The sequence below is a fragment of the Nematocida ausubeli genome (genome assembly GCF_000738915.1).
Source record: "Nematocida ausubeli strain ERTm6 chromosome Unknown supercont2.5, whole genome shotgun sequence".
Lineage (NCBI taxonomy): Eukaryota > Fungi > Microsporidia > Nematocida > Nematocida ausubeli.
In genome coordinates, this window is record NW_026515638.1 from 511,930 (window position 1) to 538,231 (window position 26,302).

At 38.2% G+C, this 26,302-nt stretch overlaps 12 protein-coding genes and 1 non-coding gene across 13 annotated transcripts; 8 read left to right on the forward strand and 5 right to left on the reverse strand.

The window, feature by feature from the left end:
- Positions 1–2: 2 nt before the first annotated feature.
- On the forward strand, positions 3–1,346 carry NESG_02261 (uncharacterized protein; the record flags this gene model as incomplete). Its single annotated transcript, XM_053049870.1, has 1 exon — positions 3–1,346. A coding segment is annotated over one exon (1,344 nt), but the record flags the coding sequence as incomplete, so codon positions are not given.
- A 696-nt stretch (positions 1,347–2,042) lies between these two features.
- Positions 2,043–2,351, reverse strand: NESG_02262 (uncharacterized protein; the record flags this gene model as incomplete). The annotated part of the gene is made up of 1 exon (XM_053049871.1): positions 2,043–2,351. The coding sequence occupies one exon, from the start codon at positions 2,349–2,351 to the stop codon at positions 2,043–2,045; it is 309 nt and encodes a 102-aa protein (XP_052904042.1).
- NESG_02263 (uncharacterized protein) lies at positions 2,335–2,979 on the reverse strand (the record flags this gene model as incomplete). The annotated part of the gene is made up of 1 exon (XM_053049872.1): positions 2,335–2,979. The coding sequence occupies one exon, from the start codon at positions 2,977–2,979 to the stop codon at positions 2,335–2,337; it is 645 nt and encodes a 214-aa protein (XP_052904043.1).
- An 815-nt stretch (positions 2,980–3,794) lies between these two features.
- NESG_02264 (uncharacterized protein) lies at positions 3,795–4,781 on the forward strand (the record flags this gene model as incomplete). Its single annotated transcript, XM_053049873.1, has 1 exon — positions 3,795–4,781. The coding sequence occupies one exon, from the start codon at positions 3,795–3,797 to the stop codon at positions 4,779–4,781; it is 987 nt and encodes a 328-aa protein (XP_052904044.1).
- Positions 4,782–5,080: 299 nt separating this feature from the next.
- NESG_02265 (uncharacterized protein) lies at positions 5,081–6,124 on the forward strand (the record flags this gene model as incomplete). Its single annotated transcript, XM_053049874.1, has 1 exon — positions 5,081–6,124. One exon carries the CDS (start codon positions 5,081–5,083, stop codon positions 6,122–6,124), a length of 1,044 nt encoding a protein of 347 aa, XP_052904045.1.
- Positions 6,125–7,025: 901 nt separating this feature from the next.
- Positions 7,026–7,460, reverse strand: NESG_02266 (uncharacterized protein; the record flags this gene model as incomplete). The annotated part of the gene is made up of 1 exon (XM_053049875.1): positions 7,026–7,460. One exon carries the CDS (start codon positions 7,458–7,460, stop codon positions 7,026–7,028), a length of 435 nt encoding a protein of 144 aa, XP_052904046.1.
- A 2,160-nt stretch (positions 7,461–9,620) lies between these two features.
- Positions 9,621–12,254, forward strand: NESG_02267 (uncharacterized protein; the record flags this gene model as incomplete). The annotated part of the gene is made up of 1 exon (XM_053049876.1): positions 9,621–12,254. The coding sequence occupies one exon, from the start codon at positions 9,621–9,623 to the stop codon at positions 12,252–12,254; it is 2,634 nt and encodes an 877-aa protein (XP_052904047.1).
- A 1,205-nt stretch (positions 12,255–13,459) lies between these two features.
- NESG_02268 (uncharacterized protein) lies at positions 13,460–14,671 on the forward strand (the record flags this gene model as incomplete). The annotated part of the gene is made up of 1 exon (XM_053049877.1): positions 13,460–14,671. One exon carries the CDS (start codon positions 13,460–13,462, stop codon positions 14,669–14,671), a length of 1,212 nt encoding a protein of 403 aa, XP_052904048.1.
- Positions 14,672–14,713: 42 nt separating this feature from the next.
- NESG_02269 (uncharacterized protein) lies at positions 14,714–15,364 on the reverse strand (the record flags this gene model as incomplete). Its single annotated transcript, XM_053049878.1, has 1 exon — positions 14,714–15,364. A coding segment is annotated over one exon (651 nt), but the record flags the coding sequence as incomplete, so codon positions are not given.
- A 968-nt stretch (positions 15,365–16,332) lies between these two features.
- On the forward strand, positions 16,333–19,770 carry NESG_02270 (uncharacterized protein; the record flags this gene model as incomplete). Its single annotated transcript, XM_053049879.1, has 1 exon — positions 16,333–19,770. One exon carries the CDS (start codon positions 16,333–16,335, stop codon positions 19,768–19,770), a length of 3,438 nt encoding a protein of 1,145 aa, XP_052904050.1.
- Positions 19,771–19,858: 88 nt separating this feature from the next.
- On the forward strand, positions 19,859–21,322 carry NESG_02271 (uncharacterized protein; the record flags this gene model as incomplete). The annotated part of the gene is made up of 1 exon (XM_053049880.1): positions 19,859–21,322. The coding sequence occupies one exon, from the start codon at positions 19,859–19,861 to the stop codon at positions 21,320–21,322; it is 1,464 nt and encodes a 487-aa protein (XP_052904051.1).
- Positions 21,323–21,673: 351 nt separating this feature from the next.
- On the reverse strand, positions 21,674–24,526 carry NESG_02272 (uncharacterized protein; the record flags this gene model as incomplete). The annotated part of the gene is made up of 1 exon (XM_053049881.1): positions 21,674–24,526. The coding sequence occupies one exon, from the start codon at positions 24,524–24,526 to the stop codon at positions 21,674–21,676; it is 2,853 nt and encodes a 950-aa protein (XP_052904052.1).
- A 379-nt stretch (positions 24,527–24,905) lies between these two features.
- Positions 24,906–25,020, forward strand: NESG_02273. The gene has a single exon (XR_008288891.1). It is a non-coding gene; the product is annotated as a 5S ribosomal RNA (ribosomal RNA).
- Positions 25,021–26,302: the final 1,282 nt, after the last annotated feature.

The window sequence follows — 26,302 nt, forward strand, 5'->3', positions numbered from 1 at the left end:
CTTTATTTAAAGAAGATAAGTATATGCATCGCTTGTTATTGGGCTACTATAACAGGAAAAATGGCTCTCTAGATAAATTAAAAATAGAAGGCTTTTCTCTAACAGATAAGGATTCTGGGGTTTTTTCCTTCAGTGAATTGCTACGCAATATAAAGAATCTCTGTCTTGAAAATACAGTGGTTTCTATCGATGCACTAAGAGCTATTTCTGAGATGAAGAATCTCCAAGTTTTAGAGCTTGGAAAACAAACTAAAATACTAGAAGACAGTACGCCTGAACTAAATTTGTCAAATATTCAGAAAATAGACATGCATGATATAGACAGCACGAGTGCACAGAAAATTCTTCAATCATTGGGCCCAAGAGATAAATATTTAGAGCTTTATATAAGAAGCATTAATTTTATTCCAAGCTCTGTTATTAATAACATAAAGTGTCTAGACAAGATTAAAATATTTGACCTTAGTAATACTGCCTTTGAAAAGGAGCCGGATTTCGGATTCTTAGAAAAAATGAAGAGCCTACATACTCTTAAACTATACAAAATCAGGTACTCATCTACAGAAGAACTAAATGAAGAAAACATAAACGAAATACAAGAAAAAGTAGACCTTTTAAATCCTACTTTGCAACAACTAGATGAGAAAAATGATTTGCCAAATAATGGAGTATCACTCTTGGTAGAAAACAACATGAAAATAGGAGCACAACTAACTGCATTGGATATTCATATTGATGGAAAGTTATACAATGACTTAGGAATAAGCAAACTAAATGTTAAAGAGGAGGCTACTATAAATGTCATGTTTTGTAGTATTTTACAAGAAGATACTTCTTCAGCATATAGTATAAATTTCAGCATTGATAAGAAGACTAAAATAGTGGAGATAAAACCATGTTTAGACGTAGAACCTTGCGAGGCAATTACTAATGCACTTCAGGGCATATCTTATCCATTCACAGAGTGTTCAGATGTAGAAACTATATATATGCATATGGAAGGGGGACAAGGCGCCCAATTTAATTTTGCATATATGTTTTTAAGTAAAATATTTGAGTACTCTGGGGATACAAACACTGTGAAGAATATATGTATTGAATCAAATAAGTTATACGAAATGAGTACAGATTCTTTTGAAATGTTTAGTGAGAAGTTTAAAGAAGTTTTGAGATTAGAATTAAAGAACATATCTCTAACTGTATCAGAGAAGTTCAAAGAAAATACTGAAACTGGCTTAGATAAACAAACAGGCACATCTTATGAAAAAGTCAATGATTCTACCAAAGACTATTTATTTGAAAGAAAATCTAAGACTGACAAGTTTGAAATGGTAAACCCGAAATAGAAGACTATTTTCTTTGATCTGCGTGCGTATTATTGTAGGTTCTTCTGGCATATGCTAATATACATGTCCTTGCAAAATCATAATGGTTTCTGGTTTTCTCCTCCTTGAGGGGATGAAACCTCCTTCTGGCTCAGCAGCGTAGAGAGTATGGATTATACTTTGTATCTTTCTGAGTTACTTCCCTCCGCGTTTGCAATGATTATTTTTTTCGTATGGGCATAGTGCTGGTTGTAGTTCCGAACTATTATTATAAATGGAGGCGAGAAATAAATCATCTTTAATTTAGTATGACTAAGCTTAATGCTTATTTAGGAAGGCTCAGTTATGGTGATATTTTTGTGCACGAGAAACATTTATTGAGCTCTTGAGGATGTCTTTGCTGTAGTTATTAGTATGCCTATCTACGCCATTTTGTTCTATGTGTCCTTTTTGAACGCATATATTGTTTATATCTATCTTACAATTGCTTGTTGCGAATGGTTCTGTTGCAATCATTTTATTTTAAACACTCTCTACTCTTAGATCTCTTTAAAGGAAACTAGTAATTTTTCTGCATACTCTTTATTTTAAAACTATACAGTACATGCCTATAATAATTGAATGATTTTATGTTATGTTACAGAGTATAATATATAATATTAAAACTATCTCACTCTGTATCGTTGTGCGAATGCTTGACAAGCATGTAAATGTCAGCTACTCTCTCCATGTGTGCTTACACTGTGTACATGTGTTAAATATGGTCATTGGCTCATCTGCACTTCTTGTTTGCATCTGGTAGTAATTGGCAGTTTCACATGAGCACTCTGGGCAGAGAGTATTCCTTTCTGGAAGTTCGTTTGGCTTGGCCTGCTCTACCAACTCAATCTTTGGAGAGAGCTTGGTTCGGGTTCTAAATATGCCTGGTACTTCCTTTCTATAGTTGCACTCTTCACAGTGGAATATGCTTCTAGAATTTATTATCTCAACGGACAAGCGATTCATGCATTTATTGCAGAACGACATTCTTCTCTTTTTTTAAAATATTTTGTATAAGTGTATAAAATACTCTGTCTACATTAACATGTTTCTTTGCTGAGGTGTAAACTATTTCTATTTCTTTAATTTCTATACTGCTATTGTTTTTTGGGGCCTTTCTGTTTTCTGCCTCTGCCATAAAGTCAAAACTCGGAGCCTGCTCGCCCTTTATCTCACTTTTAACTATCTGTATGTACTTAGTGCCCTGTGCCTCTGCTACACTTAAGTCATCACATTTGTTTGATGCGCACAAAAACTCTGTGTCTTGCAAAGTTGGATGGCTTACAGTGCTTTCAATAATACTTTTATACTCCTCTGTTCCATATGTATCATACACGAAAAGCACACCATCTACACCAGAGTAGTATGTGTCCCAATATGCACGTATTGACTTTTGTCCTCCTATATCTAATATTTCCAGATGATACTTGGTTTCTTCTATTTCTCTCTCTGTCTTTATTATCTGGTATCCATACGTAGGCTCAATGTCAGCTATATTCTGGTTTAGATATGCCTGTAGAAGAGATGTTTTTCCTGCATTGTCTGGGCCTAGTATAACTATCTTTAGTCTTTTGTCTTTCGCGAGAACTTTCTTTATTACAGAAGCAAATCGCATATAGCACAAAAATAGAAATATTTTGGACATTTATAGAATGTAAAAAGATGCTTACCGCTTTATGCACAATGGAAAAAAGATGTTTAGTTGGCACAGATGAGCATTGCTATTTTAGTGCACATGCAGCACAGTAAATAATCAGAAGCTAGCATATAAAGCTGTTCCAATACTAAGCGGACTTCTGCATGTTGGCTAAGCTAATGAAAGTGTGTATACATATACTTAGTATTACTATGCATTTAAATGCTGTATCTGGCTAATATGTATAGCTAGACAATGCTTTGCGTAGATGCTACTCTTAGCTATGCAAAAAATGGCTATTTACTTAATATTCTACGTGGGACTTGGCATATTCAAGTATAGACCAGCTATACAGGTGTTTGAACTGCACAGCCTCAAAATTGCCACTTCTATGCATTGCTAACACTTAAACTTTAGCTAGTATATGCACGCTGCCACATGCTTGACTCTTCTACTAACTATGTTACATGCATGCATCTGCATAGGTATATATGCTCATAGCTTATTATTTTTTCTATTTGCATTCCTAAAGTATATAAATCTTATGATGCGGTAGGGATAAACTAACTTTATAGCTATCAATTCTATTCATATATAAAATATATTTCTAGTAAGTGCAGAAAGTTATCCTCATTAAATGTATTTCTTTAGACAAGAGGGTAGGGTATTGTTATTTATTTGTGCTGGTATGCTCAAAGAAAAAGTTGCATGCAAAGGAAAACACTTATAATACGCTTTTCTATAGAAAAGCTAGCATGTTGATATTATTTTAATTTTTATGCAAAGCGCTGAGGATGAAGACTTTAAATATTGAATGTGCATTTCTATACCTTAAGCTGGCCTCTTTGCTAAGAAAAACAAAGACATCCTTTATAACAGGCGCAGGTATTTCTACATCTGCAGGCATTCCAGACTTTAGATCAGAGAACGGCCTGTTTAAAGAGATTAAAAAGAAGTATGGATATTCAGGGGAAGACATATTTACATACTCAATAGTGCATGGCAATGAGCAGGCTATGGAGATATACATAGACTTAATTTCAAGGCTAAAAACAGCACTTGCCACTGTTCTCCCCACCCCTACACATAAAATGCTTACGCATGTACAGAGAATGCACAAATCAACCATATACACACAGAACATTGATGGATTGGAGCAGAAGGCTGGGATATCAGAAAACATACATTATCTTCATGGAAGCTTAGAAAATCTGCTTTGCACACACTGCCACCACTGCACTCCATATATTCTTGAATATGATCTGGCTAAGAGAATTAAATGCACAGTATGCGTAAAAAGAAATGCCAAGCGGATAGAGGAAGGGAAAAGACGCTGTCCCATCGGGACTCTTCTTCCAGACATTGTGCTGTATGGAGGGCCGCATGATACTTTTAAAACAGCGGAGGCAGTCACTAAAGAAAAAGATACATCGCTGCTTATTGTCATGGGCACTAGCTTGAAGGTATATGGAGTGAAAAATCTGCTCAAAACACTAAGTAAGACAGTTAAGACCAATCAAGGGATTAGAGTGTATGTGGGGATTGAGCCACCTGCTAAGCCTATGCAGATTTACTTTGACTACTGGATAGAAGGAAAATGCGATGTCTTTTCAGATTTGCTAATGGATGCAATTCACGGACCAATGCTTCTTAAGCAGATGCATAAAGTCAACAAAATGGATGGAGTTATTGAGTCTTTACGAAGGCTATCCATTGACCCAAAGTTTGACCCAACACTCTCGTATAGGCCTATATGCACATCCAAAAACATAAAAAGTTAATAGGTTCAGTGTGCACAGAGCATATTCGTTTGCTTTAGAGCATTTGCCAAAATTCTTATGCACATAAAAGGCGCATAGCATTATGTGAGTGTCATATTAGTGCTTTATAATTATGTAGATTTTGATAGCTCTAAATAAATGGACTATTAAAGGGCATATAATAATCCTGGACTGTCTAATAATAAAGTTTGTATGTGATTTATTTTCTGCCTGCGATTGGCTTTTGTTTATTTCTTAGTCTATAAAGTCTACCCTGGCTTAGTATTTTCAGATTAATTTCTGTCTTTTGTAAATATTTTATGAACTTGCGGTTTAGCATTGATGCTTTACAAATGCTCATTGCGTTTAAAGCCTCGAAGGATATCTTCCCAAGCAAAACTCTGATGAATCTTTTCAGTGATTTGCTACCTATACATGAGAACACCTGCTTGCTGTCATTCTTGACGGAGAGCGCGTATGAATATTTTTATAGCTGCAGACATGAAAGCATCCCAACTAAAGAGGAGTTCATGGAGTGGACAAAAAAGTGGATAGAAACCACCCATGCAAGGGTCCTCAAAACTGAGCTATCTAGATACAAGCCAAGCGATCAGCAGGTAGGAATAGCGAATGCATCACAGTCTGTGCTCCAAAAGCATTTTGTTGTTATAGATAACAATGAAATCAGCAAAAGCAGCGTATCATATAAAGCCAGAAGAAAGCTAATTGATACTCTGAAAAGCGACCAGAAAGAGAATAACCCTGCTATCAAAAGAGCGCGAGTATCCTTGTCAGAGGACATACTGAAGTGCCCCAAGAAGAAGCCACTAAATGGGTCAACGCAGCCTCCAACTAAGGTGCCCCCATCTGAAGAGCACAAAACAGCAAAAACCAATCTTCTTTCGTTCATGACAAAGAGAAGTGGCGAAAAGGCCGGGCTGCTCACAAACGGCCTGTCTATAAAATACCCAGGTAGATTCTATGGAAAAGTGACTACAATACGGCTCTGCAAAGAGATAAGCAAGCCTGTGCGAATGGTGTTTTATCAGATACATGGACAAATTCGGCCATCCTTCTATGCAGTCAAGCCAAGCACATATGCCCCAAATATTTTACACACAAGAAACACAATACGAAAAATACTTCAGCCAGAGGAGTATTTATACGATTCAGAAGAAGAGTGGATTGAAGAGGATGGAGAAAGTATAGATAAAGAGTCAGAGGAAAGCGATGACGATGAGTCTGGAAATGCAGAATGGGTAGAAGAAGATACAAACACGCCCTTTTTTAGCAAAGGACAGCTTCCAGAAATTGACTATCCACTGCTCACTGTTCTAACTGTGGATGAGTCAACGTTAGAGTAGCGAACTGACTGCTAAAGCATCATAAATAAGTAAATTATCAAAATTGTTAGTATTCAGATGCTTATATACTTCTGTATATCAAATTTGAAAGAGGTATTCTCTTCAACTCTACTTGTTTTAAGCTTTTATGCACAAAAGAGCTTTTTATTACATTCTTATTTATAGCAGAGAAGATTTCTATAAATATAGCTCTAAATTGTGCAGTAAATAGAAAGCACCAGTGATTTATGAAAACTGCAGCTAGCTATTAAATAGCTATACATGTCATTACTTTGTCACTATGTCTCTTGCATACAAGATTTAAGTCTCTATGCATATCTGTATTTTCATGCAGTATCCTTTGATATGTAGTTTGAAGGCGCAGCAGAATTCTCTTACAAATATATACTAAATGAACAAGCACACGCTTGCATCCATAATAATGTTTAGCACAAAGTGCATAAAAATCTTTTGTACTTAAACTCTCTTTGAAAGCTCTTTCAATAGAGGAAGAGTTAATTGGATGCGCCCATGAAGATTAAAATGATAGACTCTTGTAATAGAGGTTTAGACACTAAACGCTTTGTGTGCTGATGTACTGTGGCATGGAGCATATATAATGCAGCGCGCTTTCTTCATGCTTCTGCTTTTGCTCTAGCTCTTTTAATACGTATATAAACTTGCTAATTCTGGTTAAGAAAAAATATATAGTTCCGAAAGTACTAATGGCTGGGCCGCCCAAGACATATTTTAGCTGTTCTTGGTATGAAAATATAGCCCATGTGATCTGAATAAACATTTATTAAGTTTTCTTATAAGTATCTCACTACAAAGCCTTACTAATAACCTTATGTTATGAAAGACGCATGTAGATAAAAGAATAAGCAGCTCTAACAAATGGCATCCAGTGCACTCCAGTTAATTAATAATAGTTTGAGTTTCTTGTCTGTCCCTCGCGAAGGCGCTTTATTCCCTCTATGCCATCCATATCCTCAATAACCCAACTTCTTAGATCTTTCCACTTCTGTGGCTTTACTGTTAGCCGCACCCACCACTGGCTGATTTCTCCTTTTGCCTCCTGTGCAAAGATATCAATCCTTTCTGAGTCTATCTCAGTTCTTGCTTCAATCTTAGATAGGAATGCAATGATATGTGGCTTTCTGTCATATTGTCCAGAGTATGGAGCTGCACTCACCCAAGTCTCTTCTAGCTCTGTTATCTTTGCCTCCTCGTCTGAAATATCATCATTTTTGGGGGCCTCTGTAGCTTTTAGAGCCTTTTTTCCTACTGTGAACTTCTTAATAGCAGTCTTTATTTTTTTCCGCATACTATGTGTGCTTTTCTTTGTTTCAGTCATATCTTATTTTTAATTTCTTATTTTTAATCTCTAAGAAAATCCATATCAAACTTTACTGCGCTCTATGTTTATATGTAATTAAAGGAAAATTTCTCGAAAATTAAATAATAATAATTTTAATGATTTCATTGTGTGATGTTTCTATGTATGCATAGTACTTCATCTACATAGCTTTCTTCTTAAATCAATCACAATTACACATTCAACTGCAGCATATGAAGTATATGTGTTTTTCTGTGCTTCCACAGATTTTTAAGTTTTATAAATAGGGTATTTTCCCGTGTTCTTCATGTGTTGCATATGCTGATACAATTCTCACTATTCTATTCTCTATTTTTTAATTTTCTATTCTTACTACTTTATTATTGTAGTAAAAATATAAAGCAGTGAATAAAATGCATGCATACGCCTACATAAAAAATATCTAAGTGAGCATATATTTGAGTTGCAATATTTATTTGCATTATAGAATGTAATTTATTTTGGGTGTGGTATTTCTGTCATTTGCGAAGATACAAAATACAAGAACACTCAAGAATGCATACAGCATATATAGCAGTAAATAATACTTTGAAGAGATCAGTTCTTCGCACACCAAAATGGTGTTCCTATTAGGCCACTATATTCTGGCTAAGGGCCTTCTATTTCCTAGCACGTTATACATAAGTATCTGCTAACTATTATTAAGAATTCATATGTTGCTTGAAATCATTGCTAAATTCTCCATATCTATTTTTTCTTATTGGAGTGCGATAAGGGAGAAAGCGTCATAGCCTAGAAGTAATAACCCAATAAGGATAACATCTTGTTTAAAGAAGAAATTTTATTCATATCTTGCGTCTATCGCTGGGATTGTTGTTTCTGACTTTGCAGAATCGTATATTTCTTTATAGTCAGAGTCTGATTTCGAGATGGTGAAGATTTTGCCATCGCTATCTTTTTGCTTTAGGACCCCCTGTTGATATAACCAAAATTTCCGAAGGAATGGTAATTTTGACACACTTATCTACTTCAATAATCAAGATTTTTTACTTGATGAGAATCCTTCCCTTTATTAAAACACCTAGACCAAGAAATTTCTTTTTCCTGCATAAAACTTTCTGTTTTTTTCCATAATTTGGCACTGTGTATTAACTTTTTGGTTTTACTTCAAATATGTGTTTATATTTATTAAAATATTTGAACTTTTCAACTCTCTTCATGCATTATAAGTAGTTCTACAAAATGGCCCTGTATGTTTAGTATATGCAGCATACTGGTAAGTAAAATTTGCAGCCCATAGCAATACTAGTGAAATGACATACTAAGTCTTATGATTATGTATAGAAATTCGATAATTGACAAGCCCTAGTGCTGTAATGTCTTTCGTATATATTTTTTCATACACATATCCCTGAAATCTATTCCATCTGGTCGCCTAGCCTCTATTATTTTCTTTTTATTTATAAACTCTTCTATTTCTATACGCCTATTTTTTTAAAAAATAAAGTATATAGAGCTTTTATACTACAACAATTATCGAATAGACATGTTTTAGCAATAAAAAGACGATAGCACAGGAAAATCAAAAAAGTAGCACAAACCAGAGAACCATGAATAAGGAAGCACAATAAGAGAGAGAATTATTAGATAGTCTTAAAACCATGGAGAGATTTAATAAAGAACGAAATGAGTGGATGTAGGCAAGCAAATATGCATAGGCCAACATACAGATTATGTCTATTCAGACTTTATGATATTCAGAGACAAAGAGATATTTTTATTATAAGCAGCATACTAATTACAAAGTGCTTTATACTATTTTCAGTGTATATATATGAATACGCAAATACATCAAATTTGGATTGCAAGCGCATGCACGTATTGCTTCAACAGACCATAGTATATAGTTGCAAAATGTTTTATCTCTGAAATAGAAGTCTAATGGGGATAAAATATCGAGAGTAGTATCATTTTATGATATTTCTAACTATTAGTACTATTTCTGTGAGTTTTTCTAGACTAGAAAAAAAATTGCATGTGGTGTGGGATCCTGAATGATCCAAATGAAAAAACGGTTTATTAAAATTAAATTCTTTTTATACTTTAAAAGCCCTGCTTTTAATGAAATACAAAACAGTTACGAGTTTATTAGCAAGTTTACAGTGTATTTTTGCACGAATGGACATAGAAGACGTAAGTAACATCAAAAATATTCAGCTAGGAGATGAGCAGGATGTATTTATTAATCCAGAAGGACCATTAAATCTGATGCACGGATATGTGAACGCCCGAAATGGATATATGTATAACAAGCGTTTTTATTCATCTGAAATAGAAACAGACTACAGCATGAGGAAGAATAAGGAAGCTTTCAGTAGCCCCGAAGGGTGGGTCTTCGAAAGAACACCGGTTAAAGACAAGGTATATAAAGACTTGTGTAAGAAGACCCCAGCAGGTAAATATCTTATCAGATATCACGCACAGCTCATAAAGATGTTTCCTTCTGTGGATGGAAGTCTTTCCATTGAGGCAGGCAGGCCAAATGCACTTACAAACTTTCTGAGAGCAGAGCATGTCAAAAAAGATGCAAAGTACATTCTTGCTGCGCTGCTGCTTCTCTCAGAAGGAGTTGACATTGAAATAGATGTAGATAAAATGGGAGAAAAAAAGAGCCTTGTCATAAAAAGTAAGAAGTGCAAGGGAAGAGTATTTGTGAATGTAGACATGCACTCTGCTTGGATTGATCCAGTTACTCAAAAGAAAAGTGATAGAATCTACCAGAGCGAAACAGAAAAAATAGTCGGCTTCTATAAGCACTATAGAGACAGCAGACTGTTAAAAAAAGGAGGTGAATTTGCAATGCCTACCAGCAAGAGGGAATTTAACAAAGGAAATTTTCTGAATAATGCAGGCTTCCTTATACAGACATACATATATGAATTTATTGACAATTTCAAGAACTATAGGAGCTTTGTAGAGGCAGTGTATGAACTGTTTATTGACCAAATGACTGACCATGCTTGCCAAGATTCCTTTAAGGAGAAAAAGGATGTGTTTGATAGGCTTTTCCTAGTAAAAGATGCCCTTCATGCACAGATGGAGTACATTTCGTCTTTCTGTGATCTTGCAAGGACCACGCATGAAGATGCATCATTTCCCTTCTATAACCCTAGCCAGTTGCCGCAGTACACTAGAGTACCACAGTATAAACTAGACAAGTCGGGCTTTGAGAAGGACCAATTCTTATACTACAGTAACTGTGTAGAGTCTGCCCTTCTTGGAATTTTCTGCTGTCTGGCATATAATCCAGAGACAGGAAGGTATGAGACAGACCACATGGGAACGGAAGTAAGTGATGAGTTGAGAGACTTCTTCAAAAAGTATCCCAAGCCAACAGAAACAACAGACTTTGAAATGCACAAGGAGTGGTGTAAGGTTGTTGCTTGCTTAAAGAATGAAAGCATCAGCTACAAGCACCCAAAAAATGAGATTCTCTCTGGGCTTTCAAATGTCTTTCGGGTTATTGCAGAAATAACAGGCCAGAAGACAGACGCGCTGGAGCTAGTTAAGTATATAGAAGATGCATGCAAAATAAGAAGCCTTAAAAAAGACGATAAAGACTATATTGAGTCTAAAATAGAATCAATTTTTATATCACTTTCACAGAATAAGTCTATCATGGTGAAGTGCCGGTATATGGTGCTTGGGCGCAGGTCAGATGGAGAACAGGACATTTTTGCTGACATTGACGCTATGTACATGTATGATAATCGAGAGAATGGAATTACTTTGGGCTTAAAGCCCAAACATGCTACTCTTGATGTTCTTCTATCCTCTCCAGTGTCTGTGCGTATTGAAGAAAAATATGAAGATGTAAAGGAGCTATATAGAAGCATAGACAGCTATATGGGATATATCACCAGCCAGTACATTAGTAGAGAAATGAAAAATCTAAGGAAAGACAGCTTTGAGATGACAGAATCTCTTATGAAGAGTATAGATGTAATTCTAAACAGCGGATACAATAATGTATTTAAAATATTCCTACTCGAAAAGCTTGTTGGTGTTAAGTGCATGTCTTTTATTGCAATGCGGTGTGTAATCTACTCGATTGATAAAGACCTGCCTCCAAATGACCCTATAGTGCGCTTTACTGCAAATGTTATAGGCAGTATTCCACTAAACGATCCTGCAACATGGCGAGAGATCATGAAATATTTTTTATATCATTCAGAAAGACAGGCAAACTATCCAAAGCTTGAATATGAGGCGAGGCAGGAGCTGGAGGAGATAAAAATCACTGGTTCAGAACTAGTTAAGATTCATTTATATATTCTAAATCAGGACTCAGACTCCCTCGCAGTTAAGTGCATAAATAACTATGTAAAGCTAGGTACGGATAATGCAAACATGTATTATTTATTATCAGTAGAGCCAATGTCTAGGAAATTATTTAATCTTATGGCAAGGGCGGGCACACCAAGAAGATTTGAACAGCTTCGATCTACACTTGAGAAAACCAAAAACCAAAAGTATACAGACGATCTTGATTTTGTATATATCGTTTGGTTTATATATGCATGTGACGACTCAGAGAGTACACCAGAGATTATTAAGATGGCTTATAACTTTATAAACTTTAGCTATTTATCTCAAGATGTTAGCTCCAAACTAAAGTCTTACCGTATATATTCAAGTACAGTTATGTCTGTTTTAAAAAAAGAAAAAACCAACTTGTGCACAGAGAACGACAGTGATAGCATGAAAAACTATCAGGAATTGGAAAAATATTTCAAATTACATCTGATATAAGCGAGTTCTTACGCATAAAATGATTCCCAATTTTTATGTGCACATCCATCTTTAATAAGAATAAAGCTAGCAATCAGCTTACATGCACTATTATCTCTATTAGAACTTTAAAAGACCTTGCTTTTCACAGTTTACATATAAAGACTGCATATATTCTTCTATAGTATGTAATATATGGCCATAAATGAGTGGCTCTTAGTATATTTTACCACAATAAATTACATGTTAAAACATAGTGCTATGAAGCTATCCAAATAGAATGTAGCAGCTTTTTTATGTAAAATACAGAAAGTTCAACTAAAAACAATGAAAAAAACAGCAGCAAGTAAACAGATCATTATTCTAATAATAGAACTTAGTATGCGAGCACATGATACTATATATAAATGGAATTGTACTATATAGTATATAGTAAATAGATAATAAACCCACAGTTATTAGAAACATAGTTAAAGACGGTTATTCTAGTAGACTAACTATAACAGCAATGGCTTCAGAGTTGGATACAGTATCAAAGGCTATATGGACAGAGTAGCTGATATATGCTCAAAATAAGAAAAGACAGCATTATAATGCACTAGTAGCATTTTATAAGAAAATACAGTTTATGTATATTGTTAGTTTTTCTTGCCTCAAGAGCATTGAAACCTTTCTCTCCGGATCAACAATGTAGTTAGATGTTGGGTCATTGCCTCTCAGGCTTTTGATTGGAAGATAACACGCTACAAGGGGCTCTGCTTGTTTATACGTCAAATAATAGTAACCTATGTTTGTGTGATACTTGATGGCGCACTACAATCTGTTGTGGTGACACCGTTTGTTGTGTAAACAAACATTAATCAATTTCCACTTTACAAGCTATATATAGACGATGAGAAATAAATTATATCCAAGCTTAGTATGACCAAGTCTAATATTTCGAAGAGGAAAACTCAGCTTTGATAAGTAAGCAATCTTTAATAAAGTTATTTAAAAAATGTGTTTTAATACTTTTTGCGTGTGTGCCTGTATAAATGGGCTTTTTTTAATTATCTCCTAAGATGATACTAAAGAGCAGTAATCCAAATTATATTATAGCTAGTTTTGCCATCACGACTATATTGTCAATTCTTTAGTGAGCTATATACATACCAGGAGTATTAAAATAAAAATACAAGTGATTTTCAACTATAACATATTAGTGCGAATAGTATGTATAAGCAGAAATGAGCAAAGAGAAAAGGCAGAGAGTAAAGTACCTGCTTCTAGCTGTCACAGGTATAATCAAGCTTTATCTGAGAGCATCAGATGTATCTAAATTGAGTGCAAATCAGTCTATCATATTAGAGTGTGCTGAGTGCACCATGGCGAATAGCATGGATACTTCTGTAGCAAAAAATCTAAAAGCTAGAGACAAGAATATGCTCTGTGACGTTGCTGTGCCGCGTCCAGTGGACAGCGAATGCAGTGGCCATGCATATCAAAGGGTAAGTGTGTGCGCAGCATCAGATGGCTTTGCACTGGAAATGCATAGATCCAAGAGAAATGTGGCCTGTGTCTGTGTGGCAGAAAAAAGAACAGAACTTAAAAATAAAGCACCGCATATAGAACTAGATAAGCAAGCTCTAGAAAAAGCAAAAGAGAACTATAGAAAAGGGCTGGCGCAGCTGCAGATAGCAAAGAGCAAAAAAGACTCTGCTGCTCAGCTATATCACGACCGCAAGAGAGAATCAAGGGATATGGCGTGGGTACTGAATGGCTACATAAAAACATGCCCTGGGAGGTGGAAAGAGGTAGACTCTGCGCTAAACACAACAGACGAGTACTATACGCGAATTCTTACCCGATCAAACTCAGAGTATGAGATGCTGATGAAACCAGCTGAGCCGCTTCTCTTAGCGCTAGATGTGTTGGAAAGCGCGATGAAAGAGGGGCGCAGAGCATACAAAGAGCAGAAAAGCAGACTGAAAGAGGCTTGCAAAGCGAGAAAGTGCTATGCAGAATACCTTGCACTTCGAGTAGAGACGCAGAAGAAATATAGAGCTGTGATCGAAAAAGAAATAGCTTTTTTCAAGTCTCTGCACGCAAAGGAAAAGCTGCTGCACTCGCTGAGACAAGCCGAGCCAGATGATTTTGAGGAGCTGGGCACAGTAGTAAGAGCGCATTCTAAAACTGTAGAATATATAGACAAGGTGATCCGTATGAAAAACAAAGTGTGGGCTCTCCAGGGACGGCGTGTGCTTAAGACAGCAGAGATAAGAGATGCATACCTAGCTCACTGCGCAGCAGAAGAAGATTATAGAGAACAGTGGGCAGCTGCGTCCATGGCGCAGCACGCCTTGCACAGAGAAATAGAGGCGGCAGAGACACACGACAGAAGTACGCATGCTATGCAGCTAGAGTGGCTGGATGCCAGGCCATCTGAGTCGTTTGTGTAGGCCCAGCCGTCTACACCGCAAACAGACAGCAGCCCGGAAACATTACTGCTGCAAGCCTACTATACACACTAATGTGATGGGTGCCCAGTATATGCAGTACACTGTCCATAAGATACTATTGGTGTGCACATAGAAAGAGCAATGATATGTACAATACAGCTGTATACAGGGTCCGGGAGAAACAATACTGGTGTGTATTAAGGACCCAAAGCTGCTAGTGCGCAGAGACAGGTCTAGGTTTTGCATACGCAGGATGGGTCCTGTGTTCTGCGCAGAGCGTGCTAGGATCGTATAGCCCACTTTGTTGCTGTTTTCCTGTGTGAGATGCAGGGGCATCTGTATTCTTCTGTACTGAGACCATAGACCAATATATCCACAGTACACTGCGAGTAGAAGAGAGTGTCTTCTTAGATGACAATAAATGTTCGCTTCGTTCTCTATTTGTCTGTAATGTGCTATTCTCTCTGTTTTCCTCTCATTTCTCTCTTTATGTCTGGCCAGTGGTGGTTCTCTGAAATGTGCTACTTTTCTTCTTTTCCTTGCCTCTGATCCTTTATTTCTCTTTTTATATCTATGTAAAATAAATTGCTCCACTATAGGGAATATACACTTTATTTCCCCAATATTTAGAAGAGAATAAAAATACATGGAGGCATTAGGAAGAGAGAAAGAGGACAAAGTATACAGATGCACAGAAATGAAAGAATAGACAGATAAATAGAGAGTATGGATGTATTAATAGGTATATGCACTGATAGACCAATAGAAGGTCTATTAAGTGAATATAGAGACATAGTACAGTGTATAGCAAATATACTAGCCAGAAAGTGCAGTTAGACCATAAAGGAGCATCTGTCTGTGACTGAATGGTCTGTTGTATGTGAGTGCATCTACTGGCATTTGACCAGCAAGCATGTTCAGCTGGCAGAGCACAGGGAGAACACAGCCAGCCACAAACAGCCCAGAAAGAGCAGGCCACTCAGACACAAACAGGCAGAGGCTTTAGTGGCACATTGCTGGCTTGGAAAAGGGATTTGTGTCCTCAAGGCAGGAATAACAACAAGCAAACCCGTGAATATATACGTGTGTAAGACTAGTTAAATTTTATTGTACTTTGTTGCAGAAATGCGCTCAAGGTAGCTCGAATTCTCTTCTGTGGGATTTACTAAACAGATTACTGCAAAAATATTTGAAGGTTGCAGTGTTAAAATATGAACATGAAAGACAAAATACATGTGTTGGTTTTCCTTGCCTTGCGTACATGAAACTCTTTACCTGGGTTAGCAATGTAGAAAGTATAGGCTGGTTATTGCCTTCTGGGCTTTAGTTAAAGGCCAATACTATATAAGAACCTCTGCTTGTTTTATTTGGCTGCAATCAAGTGATTGAGTAGGTAATATATATTGCCACTTGCCATACGTATCTAATAAGATTCTACTTTCATGGCGTCACTTTGATAGACTTCTCTTTGAGGCCTATAAATAGACGAAGAGAAATAAAATATATCCACATTTGTATGACCAAGTCTAATATTTCGAAAAGGAAATTTTAGCTTATATCTGTGATTTTGTTCTCGAAACACCATTTGTTTATGTACTTTTTTTTACTTGGATGTATCACGCCTTCTATATTCTGCAACTGTTTTCATTTTTTTTATTATAATGGAACAAAATGCAAAGCATCTTGCTTATCCGCATATTGACTCGTATAATAGATTTGTTAACAGCACTTTGCCAAAACTAGCACAATCATTCGAGCCCGTATCCGTGACAGATAAGTTTAATAACGCAATTACCATTTCAGTAGAAGAAATTCGCGTAGAATCCCCTGCTGTGAAGGAAGGAACTGGAAAAAAAGCACTAAAAAGAAATGTTCTTCCATCAGAGTGCAGACTGACATCACAAAGTTATCAATCTGAGGTATTTGCCAGCTTGCAGACGGTAGTGAATGGCGCAGTTAGCACACAAGAAGTCTCCCTTGGCATAATTCCTGTCATGGTTAGAAGTGAGCTATGTTATCTCAGCGAAATGAAGGATGCGCAGATGATCAAAGCGAAGGAGGAACCAAACGACTTTGGAGGATACTTTATCTACAAAGGAACAGAGAAAATATGCAGGCTTATTCAAATACAGAAGAAGTACGTGCCATTTGGGATATACAGGCCAGGCATGTCCAAAAAGAGTAAAAACATGTCAGAGCACGCTGTCTCGTACAAGTCAGCACGGCCAAGCGGACAGACATCTATGTTCGTGCTGCACTACTTTACAGATCACTCAATTAAAATTCGGGTTAAGATGGGAAAAAAGGAGTACTACATACCATTGCACTTGGTTTTAAGAGGTCTTTCTGGGAAGACTGATCAGGAGATAAGGGAGTCCTTTAAGGGAGTGCTGAAAGACGATGATTTGATGGAGTATGTAGACCTGCTTTTGCAGAGTTTTTCTTTCCATGCGGAGTATACACAGAAGGAGGCGCTCACATACTTGGGCAGCAAGTTTAGGCTGTATTACCACGTATCCCCAGTGGAGCTAGCCTCAGTCGGGTCAAGACTAAAGAAGCAAAAAAAGGCCTCTATGTTTGCTTCAGCTACAGCTGAAGAGCCAATAGAGGAGTTGGAGAAATCGATATATGAATATACCACAATGCTATCCGATATGGAGTGCGGAATGAACTTTATTAATAACACAGTTGCTGTTCATACTGCCTCAGCAACAGAGAAGTACGATCTTCTTGTTCTTTGTATAGCAAAGCTGTTTCAGCAGGTATCTGGAAAAATTCCTGCAGACAATGGAGATGCACTGTCGTTCCACGAAGCCATTACTGTTGGAGATACACTGACAGAAATAGCAGTTGATAAAATGCAGATGATACGAAAGACTTTCATAAACGAGCTAGTTGCATCCATACACTATCTCTCCATCTCTGTAACAGACATAACAGCTCTCTCTAGAGTTATTAAGAAAGCGGTTTCCCCGTTTACTTCGAGCATGCACAGGCTGCTTGCATCTGGCGTGCTGTCGTTTAACAACCTTGGGTCATATGCAATGATGCAGCAGGCTGGATTCACAATTACTGCAGAGAGACTGAACTTCCTGCGGTTCTTTAGTCACTTGAGAAGTCTGCACAGAGGGGCATTCTTTGAGGCCATGCGAACAAGTACGGTGCGTAAGCTTCTTCCCGAATCATGGGGGTTTCTATGCCCGGTGCACACGCCAGACGGTTCTCCGTGTGGGCTTCTGACGCATTTATCGCATGCATGTGCCATCTCTCATCAGACATATGGTCTTTCCACCGCTGAGCTAATTAGATCGGGAATGAATCATCTGATGAGCAATCTAAGCGGAATACCTATTATTCAAAACGGAAGGGTTATGGGCACAATCTCAGAAAAAAGCATTGAATCCTTCATTGAGTCACTTAGAAGAAAGAAAATATTGGGAGGAAAGTTCAAATATGCAGAAATCATATATAACACCCAGACGCTCAACATTATTAACACGCCAAACCGATTTGTGCGGCCGCTTATGAACATAAAGGAGAATGCAGTTGAGTATATCGGGTCAAGTGAGCAGCTGCACATTCAAATAGAAGGTCTAAGCAGTGGAAAGAAGGAAACTGCAGAGAAAATACAGAAGATTGCAGAGATGTGTAGAAACCAGGATGTAGTGCGAGTAGAGCCAACACACAGAGAAATAGCAGCAACAAACATACTCAGTGTAGTTGCAGGAAGCACGCCCTTGGGGAACTTTAATCCAAGTCCTCGTAACATGTACCAGTGCCAAATGGCAAAACAGTCAATGGGAACAGCGCCACACACTCAGAAGCACCGAACAGACCAGAAAATATACTGCCTGGACTACGTGCAGACACCCACAATGCACACGAATCTATATGCGAAGTACGGGCTTGGGGATTACCCAAATGGAAAAAACATCACAATTGCAATTTTATCATACACAGGATATGACCTTGAGGATGCGGTTATTCTGAACAAAGCCAGTGTGGACCGAGGATTTATGCGGGGAGCAGTTATAAAAACTGAAGCTATCAACTTTTCAGACATGCCAGATATGGAGATAGGCACACTTAACGACAAAGAAGGCCTTCCAGATGTAGGTAAGCTAATCAAGGACAAAGAGACAATATATACCACCGTAAACACAAAGTTCTTGGAGGAAAAGGCCCATAAGAGTCATGCGCTAGAGAACATGCGGGTGCAGAATGTGTCGATCTACCAAAGCTCAAATGGAAAGAGAGCTGCCAATATAACGATGAGAATACCAAGAGTGCCCACCATTGGGGACAAGTTCAGTAGTAGGCACGGGCAGAAGGGAGTCTGCTCTATTCTGTACGAAGACGAGGATATGCCATTCAATGAGTCTGGAATCACTCCAGATCTAATCATTAACCCGCACGCCTTTCCAAGTCGTATGTCAATTGGTATGTTTATTGAGAACATTGCTGCAAAGACCGGTGCAATGCTTGGAACCCCCATGGACGGAACTATGTTCAAATATGGGGAGGAGGGCCGGCCAGATAGCAAAAGCAGCATTGGCAGTGTGCCTGGGCCTGAGTCGGATGGCATTAGTGCAAGCGAGTACTTTGGAAACATGCTGGAGTCTGTGGGGTTTAAGCGGGGCGGAGGAGAAGTTCTCTACTCAGGCATAACAGGCAAGCCTTTGGCAGTTGATGTGTTCTTTGGGATTGTATACTACCAGAGGCTTCGACACATGGTGAGCGACAAGTATCAGGTGCGTTCAGTGGGAGCAGTTGACCCCCTGACCAAGCAGCCGGTAGGAGGTAGGCGTAAGGGAGGAGGAGTCCGTTTGGGAGAAATGGAGAGAGATGTGCTAATATCCCACGGAGCAGCTTCTCTGCTAAACGATAGAATGCTTATGTGCAGTGACTACACAATTTTAAACGTCTGCAAACAGTGCAACAGTCTGTCCTTCTTCCAGGCATGGATGTGCACAGAGTGCAAGAATGCAAGAAACCTTGTGCGCGCTGAATTTCCGCATGTCTTTAAGTATCTAGTGGCCGAACTTGCATCTGTTAATATCCAGTGCAAAGTTAAAATGGAAAGGATTGATGCCTGCTAATATTTAAATAAATAGAAGTGATTACACTGCGCCAAGCTTTATTCAATGCATGCAACAGGACTTAAAATAAACAGGCCTGATTTCTACTATGTATAGTCTGTTTACACTGAGACCTTCAACTGGTGTTTTTATGGGATATTATTTGGTACTGTGCATATATTACAGCGCAAGAGTGCTACTCTTTGATAAATTTTTATGCGTTATTAGTAATTTGCTCTTGCAGAAATTTTACATGAACTCACAAGTTATTGCACAGTTTATTTCGCACGATGACACTCCGCTAGGAAGTGTTCTTCAACTGCCTGTGAGCATAACACTTGAATCGCTTAGACTGCTTCTTCCCCCAAATACAGAGGAAAAAGAGAGAATGCGTATGTTTATATATGGGTCAGAAATTATAACTACGCTTGAGGAGGCACACAAAAAGGAGAAGGTAGAGAACGAGGAAATCTTAAAGATATACTGCTACCCGGATGACCCTCCAAAGAAGACAAGAGCCCCAGGATATCTTGCTTCATCTTGCTCTGGGCACACAGCTGCAGTTCTGAGTGTGAAGCACAGCCCATGCAAACAGTACGTGTGCAGTGCATCCGGAGATGGAACTGTGCGTTTCTGGAGTGCGTCCACAAAGACCCCAATTAAATCTATAAAGATATTCCAGCACTGGATCCAGTGCATTGAGTTTTCTCCTGACTCTAAGTGGTTGGCTGCTGGATCAATGAACGGCGGAGTCTCTCTAATTAAAATGGAAGATATGTCTGTTGTCTACTCTAAAAAAGTCCATAAGGACGGGGCCACTGCCATTTCATGGCGTGCAGATAGCGAAGTGTTTGCCACCGCGTCAAGGGATTGCAGTGCTGGTGTGTGGGATGCAAATGGCCACGTGCGAAGTATTTTCCACGAGAAGCCTGTGATATCCGTCGGATACTTTGGAGACTATCTTCTTTCCGCAGGAAGAGACACAAATATAAAAGTGACATACGAGACGGGCGCAGTTGTGCAGGTACTTAGAGGGCACATTCTGTGGGTTACTGGCCTGGCAGTGCACAATGGAAAAGATCTGGGGAGATACCTTAAGAAGTCAGACGGCATAGAAACAGGCGCAGGAAAGAGTTTCTTTGTGAGCATGAGCGACGATAAGACAGCCGTCATGTGGAGGCCATCGTGGACTGAGAGCGGCGAGTGGGAATTCTTGCCCTCTCGCAAGCTGACAGGACATAAAGATATACTGACAAGCGTAAGTATCTCATCCAATGGCGCGTATATATCAACTTCCTCTTTTGATAAAACAGTAAAGCTATGGACGTCTGTCAATGGATACCTAGCACATACCTTCAAGTCACACACACTCCTAGCATACCAGACAGCCTTTTCTTCTACAGGAAACCTTCTTGTCTCTTGCTCTGCGGATAAAACCGTCAAGGTGTACTCGGTTGAAAAGAAAACCCTTCTGTCTGACTTTGTGTGCAAGGACCAGGTATTTGCAATAGACATAAAAGATGGAATGATTGTAGCTGGAGGAAAGGACAAGCTAGTATACTTCTTTGTATGAGAATAGCATAGACAAAGAAAGAAGTAAAAATACACCCGTATGCTGCACAGTTAATTATTATGAGGCAAAATAAATCATTTTATTCTCTTTGGTACAGCTGGGCATGGCTTATTATCACATAGGCTTTTATATACCTAAATTCAGAACGAGTTTTACCAGAGTGGAAAAACAGGCCCTTTATTCTGGTACTTCCTCTGTTTATAGTTTTCTTTAGAGCAAGCTAGTTCTAATTATTTGCACACCCAATGATTAAAGACATGCAAAGCAGCTATACACAAGCATGCACCTATATGCCAAAAAGGAAATAAAATGCAACTTACTCTTTTATTTAGAATTTATTAAGACATTGCACTATAAGTCTACTACCTCTTTGCTAGGAGTGATTTTTAGATTCATTTTCATTATGAGTTTTTTAAGATACTTTGTATTCTGCATATCTGTTTCTTTCGTGTGCTCTAAAACAAGGCTTTCCACCCTTTCCTGCACGTCAGGCACAGACTCCAAAACATGCTCGCAGCTCTCTAGAACAGATATGCATCCAGGCATGTCCTTCACCAGAACAGACGAAATCATTTGCGAAAATGCATCCTTTAGCCCTGCATCGTGAGAAGCAGAGAGAATATCAAGGCACAGAAGAATTCGGTTTATGTTTTTGTAGTAGGCCTGCGTGTTGCGGATGATTTCTTCCTTGCTTTTTGTTGTGAGAACATCCTTCATCTTAATAAAGATTTCAAACCCGTCAAATCCTGCTGCATCCAAGCGCAGCGAAATCTCCTCAACAGTGTTCCATATAGAAACAACAACCTCTGTGTTTCGGAGCTTGAATGCCTCAGAGCCTATAAGAGACCCCATCCAATTCTTAACCCCGTTCATCTCAACAATCGATAGCGACTTGCTTGACAAAACAGTTATAATGTGCTGAAGTAGCGCAATAACAGATGTTGTGATGTGCTTGGATGGCTTATACTGGAACCCCATCAGCACCTGCAGCAAGTTGCTAAAGGGCGCTGCTTGGCAGAGCATAAGCATCTCCTGTGTTGATATGCCGCCCGTGCTGATAAGAATTTCAAACAGCGGTCCTACTATACATATTCTGTTTGTGCTATTCTTAATCATTGTATATGCAAGTCTGTGAAGTGTCTTTGTATTGTTTTCCTGGATCTTCTTCTGCAACACACTAGCCATTTCTAGCAGTTCACTGTCTGTTATGTTCTGTATTTCTTCCATTATTTCAGATACAATTAGGTCTGGGAACTGGTCCTTTTTGTCTTTCTTTACCTCCTTTCCAAATGTAAATATATTTCGGAAAAATCTTGGGGTGGCTGCTGCGTCGTCTCTTTGCAGGGCGATCTTTTCAATTGAGGAGATGAAAACGCTCCAAAGAGGAGAAATTAGCTCCTTTGAGTCTGCAAGCATTTTAATTAGGAGATACGGATCGGATATCATTTGCATTGTGTCAACAACTGCGTCCTTTGCTCCTATTCTTGTGCATGCCTTTATGTATCCCTTTATTTCAGAAGGCACACCTGCAGAAGTGATCACCTCTGTGACTTTGTACTCCTTTATTAGATGTCTGTACACAGCACGAGTGCAGTTTCCACAGTATTTGTATCTTTGCCCTGGGGGAATTATAGGATGCAAGCTTGCATCTGCATCGCACTGCTGCACCATAAACTCCGCCACCTCTGAAGATGTATAGTTGCTGAGAGGGACTTCAAGCTTTCTCTGCTTTATCTGAGTATAGAGTGTCTCTATATACTCTGCATCAACATCCTTGCATGTTTTTAGGATTATTCGAGAAAACTCCTCGAGTGGTATCTTCTTAACGGTATTTACATTATGAAGACTCGTGTTAATATAAATAACAGCCATGGCAATAGAAATGATAGTCTCACTGTCCTGTTTCCTGTCCTCAGAGTACTTCTTGGAGAATGCCGAAATAATTCTATTTATCTTCTGTCCTTCTCCTGGAAGGGTAAAGCTCAAAAGGAATATTCGCAGTGCAGTCAGCAGGTCGTGCTCTGTAAAGTCAAATGATGAGCAGAATGCTTCCAAAAAGTCCTCTGCATTCTCCTTTCCAAGGCATTTTCCAAGCATGTGCAGATTGGTTTCTGAGTGTGCGCGCAGAAACATGCAGACTGCCTGAGCTGGATTTTCATATCCCTGCTTTTGCATTGTTGCTACCAGATCTTCTGCGTTTCCTGTTTTGTTAAACTCTTCCAGATCTAGCTCCAACTGCCTCTGTACTCTCTCTATCTCACCTAGTCTGTTAGATGTCTTGCAGTACATGCACTCTGTTGTTGTGTCTGGCTCTTTTAGCATGCGGATAAAGTGGATCGCTCCCTCCTCCCACAGTTTATCAAGAACAATTTGCAGAGTGTTTTTGCTTGTAATTCTAGTGCACACGTCAAGAAATAAGTACTCCAGGAAGAATGGCTTGCAGAACACGGAGAATATTTCTGTCAAGGGAGCAGTCTCTCGCTCCATGTACATTTGAAAGTAGAATGGCTCATAAAACCCCTTTCCGTGCATCATCAGCACAAGCTGGTTGGTGTGCCTTTTTATAAAGTCAAAGAGAATCAGCCCAGAAAGAGTTTTTGTCATCTTCTGCGAGGACACTAAAGCCACCTCAAGAAGAGCAGGGCAGATAATAAGCTTATCCGAATTATCTAGCAGGCTCTCTATAAACACCGGATACCGTGCAAGGAACTGCCTGAATAGACGCGGTATCAGATAGCCGCACTTGGTGCTTGTAATGAATGATTTTGACATAAACAACGTGCAAAATACCTTAAAAATAGTCATCCTGTGCTCTGGCGTGCCAGCCACCTCCAGAATAAGCATCATCACTTTTAAATAAACAACCACTGCCCTTTCAACGTTCTTCTCGTTCTTCAAAAACTTCATTTTCCCAAGGGACGCAGGAATTTCCTGCAAGTCAATGTGCTCCTGCTTCTGCTGGAGATCCTGAACAAGATCATAGAACACATCAAGAACTATGTACTTCTCGTTTGAATAGAGTGTTTCGCACAGGAAAAGCGCATTAATCGTGCATAGAATGTGCTCTAGACTGATTTCCATCTCCTGCAGTATGTACCTATTAAGCTGTTCTACTATTTCTCTGGCCTCCTTGCTTCCCTGCTCAGAGACTTTTCTTAGCCGCAGGGCAGTTCTAGTTAGTGTATCTTCTGCTTCTGACAACATTATTTATATTATTTTTTTTGGTTTTTTAATTAATACAATGCGTACTAATATATCCAAAATACAGCTCTATATGCACTCCACAGCATAAAAATGCACAAAAAATAAAATGCACAGAATTTACTCAAAATACACATATTTATGTAACAGATTATATATGCATAGTAATAGATTCCAACTAAACTATTAGCATATTCTTTATGTTTATCAGAGGCTGCCATATTTATTCACTATTCTAACGTATACAGAAAATATACTCCCCTTATATATTTCCAAAAAAGTATACTCTCAAGTGCACAGCACGCAAGCTGAATAATCTATGAATTTCTTTGGCAAAGCAACACAGCGACCCACATGGACCCAGCAGGTAACTAATACTCGTGCGGCCATATGCCTGCGTACACACCAGAACCCGTTTGATCTCTGAAGTTAAGCGCGTGACAGCTTTGATAGTACTGCGATGGGAGACCGCGTGGGAACACAGAGTGCTGCACTTTTTGTCCTTTTCCACAATACACCCGCAGGTATAAAACCACTTGCAAATACACTTGCACTTTTCATCTACTGCATAAATTCCACTAAGACTTCATAAAAGCTAATTGTCCCACTATACATAAAATACAGTCTGCTCATACAACTAAAAATAACGTGAAGATATTTCTGCAGTATAGAATGAAATTATTCAAGATTTGCTTTTATTTTTGCCGTCAAGATATAGTCGCATGAAGGCCTAGACTTGCCGTTAATGCAAGCCCGCATACACCTTACCAATCTATTACGCCTGTCCCATATCTTTCATGATATTCTGTAATGAATTTGTGCATTATTAAGCACTTTCATTTTCTGCTTCATTCTTCTGCATATGCATGTGCATAAAAGACCTCTTATTTCTTCTGCGCAAATGATTCTTCTGTGTATGCCGGTGTGTGTCTGCATATCTATATTAGCACACTAATTGTCTATTCTATATTAAAGAGTGAGTAGTATGACTGCAACAGTATACAATATCCCACTATAATGCATATAATAATGACTATAATTCCTAATATTCTTCCTAGCTGCATGTGTTCGGGTTATATCTTCCAGAAGGTAAACAAAACATTAAAAAGGACTTTCAAACCAATCAATCCAAAACTTCAAACTGTTTGTTGCTATTTCGCACAGTACCAATTCCAAACAAAATCTCTCTTTAGTCTTCTATCGGGCAGTACTATTTAATGCACGAAAAATCGAAGAAAGAATATATAAGATGTACTGTAGCCCAGATGTTACAGCTGCAATATCTTTCATAGCTAATCCCGTATATCACTTTCTACAGTGCATTTTTTTAGTGAAAGGTATATTTGTTGATTAAGACCCTTTTAGAGAGAATAATTATAAAACTCTACTGACCACGGAGAACAAAACAAGATCCATATTCTTCCTTACGAGGGCCATAATACATCAGTGTTTTTGGCTGCTGATATTTTGCTTATATACTCGAATACTTCTAGTCAAGTAGGCATATCTAGTAAATATATACAGGAAAATATATTTTATATTCTGCTATAATTCACTGTATATTATAAGTAGTACGCACATAGCATAATTATGCTTAACAGTAAACCCATAAGAAAGATAATAAATATTGTCTACTACCAAATCATATAATCAATATCTAAATGCACATTAATCTTCTATGCACTAATTCCTTATTAATTATACTGTATTCGGGTTATATGAATTTGAATATTTTTGCGCACTAAAATAAATATATGATACATCTGTATCTTTCTTACA